The sequence below is a fragment of the Pelodiscus sinensis genome, chromosome 15 (genome assembly GCF_052426305.1).
Source record: "Pelodiscus sinensis isolate ZL-2025 chromosome 15, ASM5242630v1, whole genome shotgun sequence".
Taxonomy (NCBI): Eukaryota; Metazoa; Chordata; order Testudines; family Trionychidae; genus Pelodiscus; species Pelodiscus sinensis.
This window is the reverse complement of record NC_143066.1, coordinates 42964630-42977735: the sequence shown is the minus strand read 5'-3', so window position 1 is coordinate 42977735 and position 13106 is coordinate 42964630. Positions and strand designations below refer to the sequence as shown.

Below are 13106 nucleotides of genomic sequence, written 5' to 3'. Positions count from 1 at the left end.
CTCACCCCACCTCTCTCTGAGGCTCCGCCCCTGCTCACTCCATCCTCCCCCATCCTCACTCACTATGGGGCAGAGTGTTGGGGTGCAGGTTCTGGTTGCGGGTTAAGGGATTTACAGTGTGAGGGGCTCTGAGCTAAGCTTGGGGCAGACAGTTGAGCTGCAGGAGGGGGTTCTAGGTGCAGGCTCTGGGAAAATGTTTTTGGATGTAGGAGGGCTCAGGCAGGGGCTTGAGGTATAAGAGGCAGTTCATGACTTGGGTAGGGGATCAGGATATGGACTCCAGCTGAACACTGCTTACCTCACATGGCTCCTGGGTGCAATGGGGCTAAGGCAAGTTCACCCCATCCTAGCCCTGCACCACTCCCAAAAACAGGCAACAAACTTGTTCCATATCTAATCCTGTTGTGCCCCATCTCCGCTCTGTAGAGATAGGATACAGGGTACAAGAAGCGGACACCTTGACATCAACACCGCTCTTTTCTCTCCCTGCCCTGCCCAGCAAGCAGGAGGCTCTTGGGGGAACAGCTCCAAGGCAAAGGGCTGGAGATGCACAGCGGGAGGAGGAGCAGCTAAAGTGCTGGCACTTGATAGCCTCTTGGCCAAACCAGTCAGGATCAGCTGTCAGAAGCTCCAAGATCTACCAGTAGATCCTGATCTACTGTTTGGTGACCACTACTATAGACTAACAAAGCATATAGATGATATCATGAGCGTTTGTGGGCACAGCCCACTTCTTCAGTCATCTGAAGAAGTGGGCTGTGCCCACGAACGCTCATGATACCATCTATATAGAATCATAGAATAATAGGACTGGAAGGGACCTCGAGAGGTCATCGAGTCCAGCCCCCCGCCCTCAAGGCAGGACCAAGCTCCACCTACACCATCCCTGACAGATGTCTATCTAACCTGTTCTTAAATATCTCCAGAGAGGGAGATTTCACCACCTCCCTTGGCTATATGTTTTGTATCAGAGGGGTAGCCATGTTAGTCTGGATCTGCAAAAGCGACAAGGAGTCCTGTAGCACCTTACAGACTAACAGATGTATTGGAGAACAAGCTTTTGTGGGCATAGACCCACTTTGTCCAGGGGCAGCACAGGTTGGGTGGCGTGGGGGTGGTTGGGGCAGTGGGGGAGTAGAGGCGCGGGGGGGCAATGGGGGGGAGTCAGGGCAGTGCAGGTAGGACAGAGCAGAGGGAGTGGCAGTGCGAGTTGGATAGCCTGGGGGTTTTGGGGCAGTGGCAGTGTGGGTTGGGCGGCGTGTGGGCTGTCAGGTCAGTGGGGGAGGGGCAGAGCGGGTGGTGTGGGGGCAGTGCAAGTTGGGCAGAGTGGAGAGTGTGGGGGCAGTGGGGGAGGAGCAGTGCAGGTGGGGTGGCACGGGGGGGGGGGAGGGGTGGGTGGTTTGGGCAGTGGGGGAGGGGCTGCGCTGGGGCTGTTGGGGCAGTGCAGGTGGTGTGGTGTGGGGAGGAGGGGGCTGTCGGGCAGTGTGTGTGTGTGTGGGGGGGGGGTCGAGAAGTGGGGGAGGGGCAGAGCGGGTGGTGTGGGGGCAGTGCAAGTTGGGCAGAGTGGAGAGTGTGGGGGCAGTGGGGGAGGAACAGTGCAGGTGGGGCGGCGGGGGGGGCAGTGCAGGTGGGGTGGTGCGGGGGGTTGGGCAATGGGGGAGGGGCGGCGCTGGGGCTGTTGGGACAGTGCAGGTGGTGTGGTGTGGGGAGGAGGGGGCTGTCGGGCAGTGTGTGTGTGGGGGGGGGTCGAGAAGTGGGGGAGGGGCAGTGCAGGTAGGGTGGCGCGGGGGCGGGTCGGGGCAGTGGGGGAGGGGCGGCGCGGGGGGGCGGGCGGGGCAGTGGGGGAGGGGGGGGGGGACAGTGGGGGAGCGGCGGGGGGGGGGCTGTGGGGGAGGGGCGGGCGGGGGGGCGGCGGGGCGGGGCGGGGCGGCGCGCGGTGCTGAAGCGCTGAGGGAGAAGTGCGGGGTGGGGGAGGGGCGGGCTGGCGGCGCGCGGCCGCAAGGCGGAATCGGGGCTGCCGAGCTCATCGATGTGAGGCGGCAGCGGCGAGCGCCGCATTCTCGAGTCCCGCGCTGCAAAGGAAGAGCCAATCAGGAGCGACGGCGGGGAGCGAGGCCAGGCGGGTGCGCGGTAGGTGGAGGGGGAAGAGCAAATCATTGGGGTGGAGGGGAGCAGGCTGGGAGCGCGGGGCGGGGCGGGATAGGGCAGGGTGGGGGGGGAGGGGTGGGGCGGGGGGGGAGGGGATAGGGCAGGGTGGGGGGGGGGGGGAGGAGTGGGGCGGGGGCGGGAGGGGATGGGGCAGGGTGGGGGGGGGGGGAGGAGTGGGGCGGGGGCGGGAGGGGATAGGGCAGGGTGGGGGGGAGGAGTGGGGCGGGGGCGGGAGGGGATGGGGCAGGGTGGGGGGGAGGGTGGGGGGGAGGAGTGGGGCGGGGGCGGGAGGGGATATGGCAGGGTGGGGGGGGAGGAGGGGTGGGGCGGGGGCGGGAGGGGATGGGGCGGGGGTGGGGGGGTGCAGGGGAGGGGGAGGGGTGGGGCGGGGGCGGGAGGAGATAGGGCAGGGTGGGGGGGGAGGGGTGGGGCGGGGGCGGGAGGGGATAGGGCAGGGTGGGGGGGGAGGAGTGGGGCGGGGGGGAGGGGGGGGCGGGAGGGGATAGGGCAGGGTGGGGGGGGAGGGAGTGGGGCGGGGGCGGGAGGGGATAGGGCAGGGTGGGGGGGGAGGAGTGGGGCGGGGGCGGGAGGGGAGGGTGGGGGGGTGGGGGGAGGAGGGGGCGGGGGCAGGGTGGGGCAGGGGGGGGGAGGAGTGGGGCGGGGGCGGGAGGGGATGGGGCAGGAGGCAGGGTGGGGGGGAGGAGTGGGGCGGGGGCGGGAGGGGATAGGGCAGGGTAGGGGGGTGGAGTGGGACGGGGCAGGGTGGGGACTGGATAGGCTGTGTAGTGAGGGTGGGGTCCTGGTGAAATATTCATTCTCTCCTTTACAGTTTAAAGCCAGGGTACCAATGTGTGAGACCCGACATGCTAAGTGGCAAGGGGACGTCCCCATGTCTCATGAGTACCTGATGCTGGTTCCCTGCCCTCTTAGTGACACTGCAACCCTGGGTACTAGTGGCCGACAGTCACCTCCCTCTGAGCGCTCTTTTGAACTGTGTGACATGAATTTGGTGGTCCACAGCTCATTTCTAGCATTGCAAGCAACTATGTCACACCTGGCTTTTAGTGGGTGACCTAATCAGTCAAGAGGCCAGAGATCATGAGATTGAAAGGATCTTCAGGGGATTATCATGGCATGTTGTCAGGGGCCAATGGGCAGATGAGGCTTTGTATAGAGAGGGCTGCAGTATCTTTTGGACAGTTTACTTTAAAAAGAGAACAAGCCCCATAAACCTTGTAAATCTTTTGTGTATTTCCTTTGAGTCAAGTACCTAACACCCTTGTGAAGACTGTGCTCCTCATTTTATCCCCTCTGTGATAGCTTTGAGAGTGTGGAGAGTATCTGAGCTCTTACATCTGTGGTGTGAATAGAGAAGATACAAGTTCTGTTCCTAGTGCAAGGCTACTTCAGTTTTGTAGCAGTTTCCTGTGGCAACATTTGTCCAGGAAGCAGAAAAATACTCTTCGTGCCAATGCTGAGAAAAATAAAGCAGTTTAGGATTTTAATCTTTTCTTGTGTGCTGGTATGACTGGCAAATATGAGCGGAGTTGCCCGCTACACAGAAGGGCTTAAGGTAGTAGTTCTCAGTCGGGGGTATATGTACCCCTAAGGATGTACAGAAGTCTTCCATGGGGTACATCAACCCATTTAAATATTGCCTAGTTTTACACTAGGCAATATAAAAAGCACTTGCAAAATCAGTACAAACTAGGGATGTGATAGTCTGAATGTGTAAATGGTTATGCATGCCTCCCCCGGGAGGCAGGGCTGTGGGGAGCCAGTGTGCACAGGGAACTGACATTTAAGCTGGCTCCCGGAGAGTACTGGTTCCCAGGAAAGATGCCTCTGATCCAGTGATAGTACAGGGATGGGCTGGCAGCTCCGTGGGAGCTGGTAACTGGGGAGCAAGCTTAAAAGCTGGCAACTGGTGCGTACTGGCTTCCACCTGTCACCCCTCCCCCCCGATTACACATTTATCTGAGTAAATGCTTTTTAAACTAAAAAATTTTCAAACTAAAATTTCATACAGGCAGTGACTTGTTTTATAATGCTCTACATACTGAAATGAAAGTACAATATTTATATTCCAGTTGATAGAATTATATGGTAAAAATGAGAAAGTAAGCAGTTTGTCAGTGTAAGTTGTCACCCAGTGTGCCGGTCATGCTGTGGGGCACCTCATCACTGTGACCTGCAGGGCTAGAAGCTCTTGTCTTCCCCAGCCAAGGCACAGAGTTGGGGGTTCTTCGAGTGATTGGGGTAACAGCCCCTAACAGAGCAACACAGATACCAAACCAGTTCAGCTCTGGAAGGTCTCCGCTATAAGGCCATTCACAACATCCAGGGACACAGCCTCAAAGAGGACTAAACCCCCCAAAAAATCTTACTCTGTAAATATTTATACGGAGAAAGCTTGTAAATTCACTCTTTTTATCAGTGAAAGATAGATATGGACAATGGTTGCTCCCCGCCCAGGTAACAGTTATTTATACTAGGCTTGATAATAAACAAAAGTGTTTTTAAGTATAAAAAGTAGGATTTAAGTGATTGCAAGTGAAAACAGATCAAGAAAGTTACTAACCCAAAATACACACAACATACCAGCTAATACTAATACACAAAGATAAGTTGTTACAAAATACATTCCTTACCCCTTGTCCCTGTTTCAAGTAAAATGCTTCAAGGCATAGTTGATTTTTTCCCCTTTGGCCTGGGTCTACAGCTCCTTGTGTTTTTAGAGTTCTTTGTTTTCAAGTTTCTTCAGTGTATGCACTTAAAGTGGGGAGGCAATTTGAAAAGCCAGCTGAAGTCAAAAGCCCTGATTGCTTTCCATCCCTTATATAGACTTTCCCGAGGGCAGGAATCCTTTGTTTAGTCTCCCTATCCCCATGGAAAAATAGCTCACGCAAGACCGTTTTCAGTACCATGTGGCATGGTCACGTGTCTTTCTGGGACCCACCACAGTTTGGGCTTAAGGGACAAACAAAATCATTTACAGATTTACAGACTGTTACCTTGAGTACTAGGCTATTATCTTTTCGGAGTATCAGTAATGGCCCCCATTAGCACATTTAAAATTATAAACAGACTTGCATTTCATATTTCTAATTTTACATATAAGAATGATACATATACAGAAATAGAATATACATGTTCAGCAGATCGTAACTTTAAAAATGTTAAATGCAGCTTTTGCCTAAAGCATCTTTGAGTTATTATTCATGTTCATAAGCCAACTTTTATAAAACATGGGGACCAGTGACAAATAATATTCAGATAAAATGACCAGTAAAACGAATTCACAAAACTACAAGCTAGTTTATTGTAACAATAATATCTCACTTTTATATAGTGCTTTTCTACAGTAGCTATCATAGAAGATTAGGATTGGAAGAAACCTCAGAAGGCCATTCAGTTCAAGACCCTGCTCAAAGCAGGACCATTCCCAACTAAATCTCTATGTGCTTTTCAAAGGCTGTCATCATCATTTCCCCATTTTGTAGATGGGGAAATGGAGGCATCAAGCACTGTAATACCACTACAATAGAGTCCCTATAATCCGACCTAAATGGGACCACACATGGTCGGATTACCGAATATGTCGGATGATATGGATTCTACTGTAGAGAGCAATGGAACAGCTGATGCTGCTCCTGCCAGGGACCTCCCCCGCAGGAGCAGCATCAGCTGTGCTGTTGCTCTCTAGGAGAAGCTGCTGCTGCTGCTGCTCCTGCCGGGGCCGCTTCGTCCCCAGCAGGAGCAGCAGCAGCTGCTCCTAGAGAGCAAGCGGGGCTGTTCTCCCGGCCCGCGCTGTACCTGACCCTGCAGTTCCCGGGGTCAGTTAAAGTGGAGTGTTGGATTACTGGGTGTCCGTTAATCCGGACTCCACTGTATTTTATGTAGCTAGTGCAATGGCATCATGCATGCGACATTGTATTTTGTATCTGAAAGAGTCCTGTGAAGTGGCAATAGTGTCTTCCTAATAAATACTCTAGAACAGCAACAGTAAGGCTTGTGTGCATTCAGAGCTAAAATTTGATGAAAATGCTTATTTGCCCTAATATAATTTCCTGTCTCACTGATGTGTTCACCTTTTCCAGAAGGGAAGAGATAGGATTACAACTAACTAAAGCTAGATGTGGGACATCCATGGGTACCTTCTGTGGGCACATTTGAATCTTATATAAAGATCAAAATAATTTGTGCTGTTGGGAACTTATTTTTCTTTCTTCAATATCAGATCTGGATCAGTTTTGTAGAAGGTATTTACAAATGTGTGTATACAGGGCTTACTGAGCCGCAGCGAGCCAAGCTCACCAGCCATGCTGTCCGGTGAGCTGCGCATGCGCAGATCGTTCTGTGCATGCTCAGATCGCCCGAGCCTGGCTCTTCGAGCCCTGTGTGTATAGATAAAGATTTTGCTTGAATGCGTGCATCTAATTCCATCTTATTCATTCTGCAGCTTTCTGAACCTAGTGTAACATTTCAATGGCTGCCCAGATGACTGATGGTCATCGACGGTTCCTGCAAGTGCTGATGTCTCATGGAATAATGGAAGGCTCCGTGGCTAGAACATTACATAAAGACTGCTGTGAAATCCATAAAGGTTAGTCTCATTTCCTGAGAAAAGCAACATTATAGTGGACGAGAGAACAATAAACTTGGAGTTTCTATTGCATCCTTTATATTCAGAGCATCCCAAAGTGCTTTCTAGAGCAGTGTTTCTCAATCAGTGGCACGAGTACCCTTAGGGGTACTCCAGAGAAGTCTGGGGGGTAGTCAACAAAACTAAAATTTGGAGAACTGATGTTTTTGTTTTAAGTTTTACAGCGCTTTATTATTTTTGTACTTTTTACACACACAAATTTCATCGCCCACCCAGCTATGATTAAGTTGTTTAAATAAATGTGTTGCAATGATAGAAAAAAAAATGTATGTCTGAAAACTGTAGATACTGGGGGTACTTATATGTATATTTTTAAAGGGGGTACTTTATAAAAAAAAGTTTGAGACCCATTGTTCTAGAGCCATAAGTTAGGCAACGTTTGTAGGCAAATTGTGTGCTCAGCAGTAGTGCATGCCTAGCGTTACCAAGACATTTTACTTACAAAAATGTTGGTCAGGACATTGAGGTTATCACTGATGCTGGCTCATTTAATAATGAGATCTCTCTCATACCTGGAGAGAAAACAGTGAGACAGGCAGAAGTGACCTTGTTTTAAAACTCTAATCCTAGACTTTACAGCTCTGCGTGAGAAGCAGAGGTTCACTTGAACAGATCTGATTGAAGGATTATTGCAGGAGAAACAACAAAACTGACTGTAAATACACACAGTAATAGCTGAATGAAAAGGACGTTTTCTTTGAATTATAGTAGTGAGGGGTAATATGCAGGCAGAAATATTTTAGAGTGAAGTGTGCATTTTAAATGGGAAACTGAATAGGTTCTTCCTGCATGAAGTAACATGCCACTATGTCAAGATTGCAATGTTAAATCTGATCATGTAACAGATGTGCATCAGCCTCAGTTTACAAATAGCTACATTCTTGGCTATCTCATGCCCCATTGAAAGTTATATTAAAATAGTGTTAATAGTGTGACCAGCCTAAGAAAATGAAATTAAGGGTTAAACCAATTTAAACCTCATCAAAACATATGAAAGGCTTCTACAAAAATAGTCCTTAGAATTGTATATTTAAAACTTTATTCATCTTTGCAGTTGACAGTCATAACAAGAAATGCCTTTTTGGCAGTGTAAAATTAGCTGGTTTGGGGGGAGAGGGTTAGTACCTTTTAAGGCTGTTTCCTTCAACAGGTTTAATTACATACATATTTAGTAAGATTGAGTCCCTCTATACACAATAGCAAACTCTGCACATTATAAAACAAGAATTTTGGTTGTATGCTTTCTGTTTAATTTGAAGTTCTTTTTTAGGCTTTAATGGTTTAGGAATGTGTAATCAATTCAGTTATGATGCTTCAGAGAGGACTGCTTTCTATCTATATTAATACCTTCACTAATTTTGAAAATGTGGACACAGACTGAAATTAAACTGAAATGAGTAACATTTTTAGTTAATTAGTAATTTTTAGCAGTAAATGATACAGTCAGATAAAATGAAAACTAAATTGCTGCTTACAAAACAAACATTGAAAGCATCAAAGGTCACAAGACCTTTATCTACAATATATTTGAGAGTGTTTGTGTGTATGTCTGCCTTCGCCAGGGGACATGCACCCTTTCTCCAACGGGGCCTGCTTATCTGGCCTCAAGCTGCGGGGATTGTCCTCTCTTCCCAGGGCAGCCTGCATACTGAACCCCTCATCCCAGACCCATCCCACAGCAACGATTTAAATGAAAAAAAGTAGATTTCAGTTAAGGACCTGAGCGATGCTGGGTAAATCCTCTAGCTCAGTGTTTCCCAAATGACACTCCACGGATCCCCAGGGTTCCACGAAAAAATTCTAGTCCCCTGCCCTCTGCATAGCCTGTAGGCAGCTCCCATTGGATCTTTGCTGGCAGGGGCGGGCATCTGGGGGCACGCAGCTTTGGCTGCTCCACCACCCACTATGGCTGCCCCACCCCCTTCTCCCCACTCTGCAGGACGGCCCCTGTCCCACGGGGCCTCCGGTGCTGTGCAGCCTCCTCCTCCACATGTGCAAGCGGCAGCTTTTACAGTGGCCGCTGCTGCTGGGAGGGGGTGGCCAGGTCTGAGGTGCCAAGTAGCCGCTCTCGGACCTCGGCATTTTTAAACTGCTGCCTGCATGGAACTCAGGTCGGGCTCTGCTGCCCCCTCCCACTCGGGGCGTGCTCGGGCTCTGCTGCCCCCATGGGGCGTGCTTGGGCTGTGCTCCCCCCCCTCATCAGGGCATGCTCAGGGTCGCTGCCCCCCCAACCAGGGCGCGCTCAGGCTCTGCTGCCGCCCCCCCCCCCCATGTGCTGCCACTCTCTCTCTCCCACACCTCTCCCCAGCCTGCTGGGGAAGAGGCAGAGTTTGGTCTTGCGGGGAAGGTCGGGGTTTGTACACCCCCACCCGCCCGCACCCTGCCAGCGGGAAGCCTGACCTGGTGCTACAGCTGTGCTGGGATCCCCGCTGCATGGAGGGTGGGAGGACTGAGCTCCCTCTCCCTCTCTTCCCCCGCTCCAGGAAAAAGACTGTGCTGCCTGAAGGCTTTCCCTCCATCTCTGAAGATATTTAAGAGCAGGTTAGACAGACACCTGTCAGGGATGATCTAGACCCGTGGTCACCAACCCTTTGATCATGATCGATTGGTCGATTGTGGGGGCATGACCAATCAATTTCAAGGTGTTTCCAGTCCTCCTTTGTAATCCTACGTGCAAGAAGGTGTCTGTGCTAGCACTACAACCTCCTGCGAAAATGGAGATAGTGCTGACTTCTTGCGGTAGGAGGTTGTCCCGCAGCTGCGTGCCAGATCCGGTGTCTCAGGAAGTACGTGCGCCGCTCCTGCCCTCCCCAAAACAGCCGGCACACTTCTTGAAACTCCAGCTCTGGCGCGCAGCCACGAGACTTGCTTTCCTGTGCTGCCTGCCTGCCTTGCTGCAGTGGGGGAGTCCTGCAGCTGCACGGCAGATCCGACTTTTCAGAAAGTGCACCTGCTGTTGTAGGAAGGAGTGGAGCAGCACGTGTGCTTCCTGAGACTCTGGATTTGGTGCACAGCCACAGGACCCCAAGTACCAGCTGAGCTGTTGCTGTCCCTTCCCCCTGGCCAGACCTTCACCAGCACCCTGGCCCTCTCTCCCTGCCCAGACCTCCATGAGTACCCTGCCCAGAGCCCCACCAGCAACCTGCCTCATGCTCAGGCCTCCACCAGGACACTGCTCCCTGGCCAGATCCTTACCAGCACCCTGCTTCTGGTCTGGCCCCCACTAGCACCATGCCGAAACTTCCACCAGCACCTTGGTGCCTGGCCAGACCCCCATCAGCACCCTGCCCCATCACCCTGTCTCTACCCCCAGCCAGACACCATCCAGCACCCTGGTCCTTTCCTCTCCTTCCTGGCCAGACATCTACCCCCAGCTTGCTTCTATACTCTATTTTCCACCCAGATTCTGCACCCCCATCCCTATCCCACTCACTGCCAGCCCTGTCCTGCGCACTGGATCCCTCATTTTTGGTTCCATCTCAGAGTGTAGAGGGGCCCACAAATTCCACTAACTTTGGAACCTTGAACCTTAGTCCTGGAGCTGGAGTGCCAGGGGAGTGACGTCTCATTTGGGGCCACATCAGTGAGGCTTGGGGGGTTTTGGAGAGGTTGTTTTTTTGCATCTCACTTGTGTGGTCCTCGACTGATTTTTCTGTGGGTCAGTGGCTCCTGCCCTAAAACAGGTTCCCTGCTCCTCCCATAAATAAAGACAATGCTGAAACGTTTTGTGTTGGAAATAATATTTTATTTAAAAATGAAGCCTGCCCAACAAGCCCCCATCTAGCTGCAGCACCACAACATTCCTGCACCCCCCACAGCTCAACCCTCATACATCTAAATCCCCTGCCCTGAGCCCCACACAGCATCAAACTCCTGCACCCTCACGTCCCCAGTCTTCTGCCACAACACTCCTACACCATCCACACATACAAATCTGTGTCCTGAGCCCATCATACTCCCAACCTCCCAGTAGGGTGCTGGTTGCCCACCACTGGCTCTGAGGGTGAACTGTCCCTTTCATCTCAGTGCGGGCTATGGGTTGGTCTATGGAGGAGCTGTTGAAGAATCAGCTGGTGTATGAATTCTAAAGCTTGCTAACTCTCCTTTGGGAGTTACTCTGCACTAAGTGTGCTATTTTGTGATTTAGCTTAATCCACTTCCAAAGTAAAAACCATTCCATTCTGTGTCCTCATGTCCAGAATAAGGATGTTAAATATCGGTTAATTTACTAGTTGAGTAGTCGATGGAATTTCCATCAACTAGTCGATAGGCATTTCAGCACTCCTCCTTTGGATGCCGTTTCAAAATGGCATCGCCACATAGAGCTGACCCCGGGCACCGTGTGACACTGCCCCTTTGAAACGCCACTGCAGTGTTTCAAAGCAGCAGCGCCATCTGGAGTCTTGGACTCCCCAGCTGACTCTGGGTTCTGTGGAAATGCTGCATGGAGCCTGGGATCAGCTAGGGAGTCCCCAGCTGACCCCAGGCTCTGTGTGGCGCTGCCACTTTGCAGTACTCCTTCTTTCCAAGCCCTTTGCTGCCTTTTTCTGAGGTATTTGCTTATTGGATAGTTGACTAGTCCTTAACATCCTTAGTCCAGAAGCCACAACTCAAATGCCCAATGATAACTGAATTATCACCATTGTTAGCACTCCCATTTCTTATCTGAGAAAGGAGGAGAGATCACAGAACTGCTCAGTCTACTGTGGACTGCATTTAATTTTGGCACCACAGGGGCATTTGGGAGATACCACTATTTATTTTTGTTCCTTAATCTGAACGAGCCTAGGAAAGCCCACTGGGCATATTAAAACCCCTCTGAATGGGGGGTAGAAGCTATAGAGTCCAGCTGAACTTAGCAAACTTTAGGGCTTGGTCTCATTTCCGGTTTTTCCCTAAGGGTATGTCTACACATCAATGTTAATTCAAAATAACAGCCGTTATTTTGAATTAACTTTACTAGCGTCTACACAGCCAAACCGCTATTTCGAAATAGCGGAGCACTTATTTCATATTTGGTAAACCACATTCTACGAGGAATAACGCCAAATTCGAAATAGCTAATTTGAAAAAAGTGCTGTGTAGACACTTATTTCAAAACAGGGGGTCCAGCCTTCCCAGGGTGCCCTGGTGGCCACTCCAGCCTGAAACAAGAACACTCCTCTCCCTCCCCGGAGCCCTTAAAGGGGTTGACTCTGGCCACAGTGCCTGTGCCAGCTCCAAGCCTGCCAGCCCAGAGCCAGCAGTCACTGCTCCTGACTCAGTGGCCCCAAAACATGAGCCAGCAAGCCACTGGCAGTCAGCCCTCCACCGCTCCCCAGGAGCAGTCTGCTAGCTCCCAGGAGCCTACCAGAGCCTGGAGAAGGCGGGCGCCTTCCTGGTCCAGGGTGGAGATCAGGGTGGACCTTACTTAGGTTTGGGGGTATGCCCCCAACATCCATGAACTCCGCACTAGACAGAGGAATGCGGCCGTTTATGGCAGGATAGCTGCCAGCCTGGCCACCAAAGGCCACATGCGAACCCAGGAGCAGGTTCGCATGAAAATCAAGTTGGTCCGGCGAGACCCCCAACCCTGAGCCCTGAGCTTCCCCTCCCTCTTCTTCCCCTTGCTTCCCCCTTCCACCTCCCAGGTTTCCCCTCTCCTCTCCCTCCTCCTTCCTCCAGTCTCACCAGTTTCATCCCTCCTCCCCTCCAGTTTTGTTAAATACAGTAAAACTCCAATAGTCCGGCATCCAATAGCTCGGCACTCCTGATAGTCCGGCATCAAAATGGCAAGAGCCTAGTGAGTGAGCTTTGGCAAAAAATGAGTCACGTAACAGTGGCAGCAGCTGAACTGAGCAAAAAGGGTAAAAAAGGGTTAAAAAAACTAAAACATTACAGTATATTGTATACAGTATGTACAATAAAAAGGGTTAAGAACACTTTATATACAGTATATACTGTATACAGTATATAAATAACCATCTTATAGTACCTCCTGATACTCCGGCATATCTGATAATCCGGCACCACCTAGGTCCCAAAGGTTCCAGATTATCGGAAGTCTACTGTAAAGAGAGTTTGCGTTCATGAAAATAAGTGAATTTTATTTGACATCAGGAAGGGGGGCTGGGAGGGTAAGTGGAACGATGTGGGGGAGGAATGAAGCACATGCCCCCAGTGGGGCAGACCAGGGAGGCTCTTAGTGTTCCTCAAGGTGGAAGCTCTCCCGCAGGGCCTCCTGGATACCGACAGCCCCCCGATGGAAAGTGCAGCCAGGCTCGCATCAATGCTTTCACGAGAAGCACCGGAG

The 13106-nt window shown here is 51.4% G+C and overlaps 1 protein-coding gene across 1 annotated transcript in view; it reads left to right on the top strand.

The window, feature by feature from the left end:
- Positions 1-1965: 1965 nt before the first annotated feature.
- The window catches only part of NSMCE1 (NSE1 component of SMC5/6 complex), a 47034-nt gene continuing 35893 nt past the window's right edge, over positions 1966-13106 (top strand). Inside the window, exons 1-2 of the mRNA XM_075899957.2 lie at positions 1966-2130; positions 6611-6754. Coding sequence (XP_075756072.1) covers positions 6637-6754 — 118 coding nt within the window. The 5' untranslated portion in view covers positions 1966-2130; positions 6611-6636. The remainder of the gene's footprint in view (positions 2131-6610; positions 6755-13106) is intronic.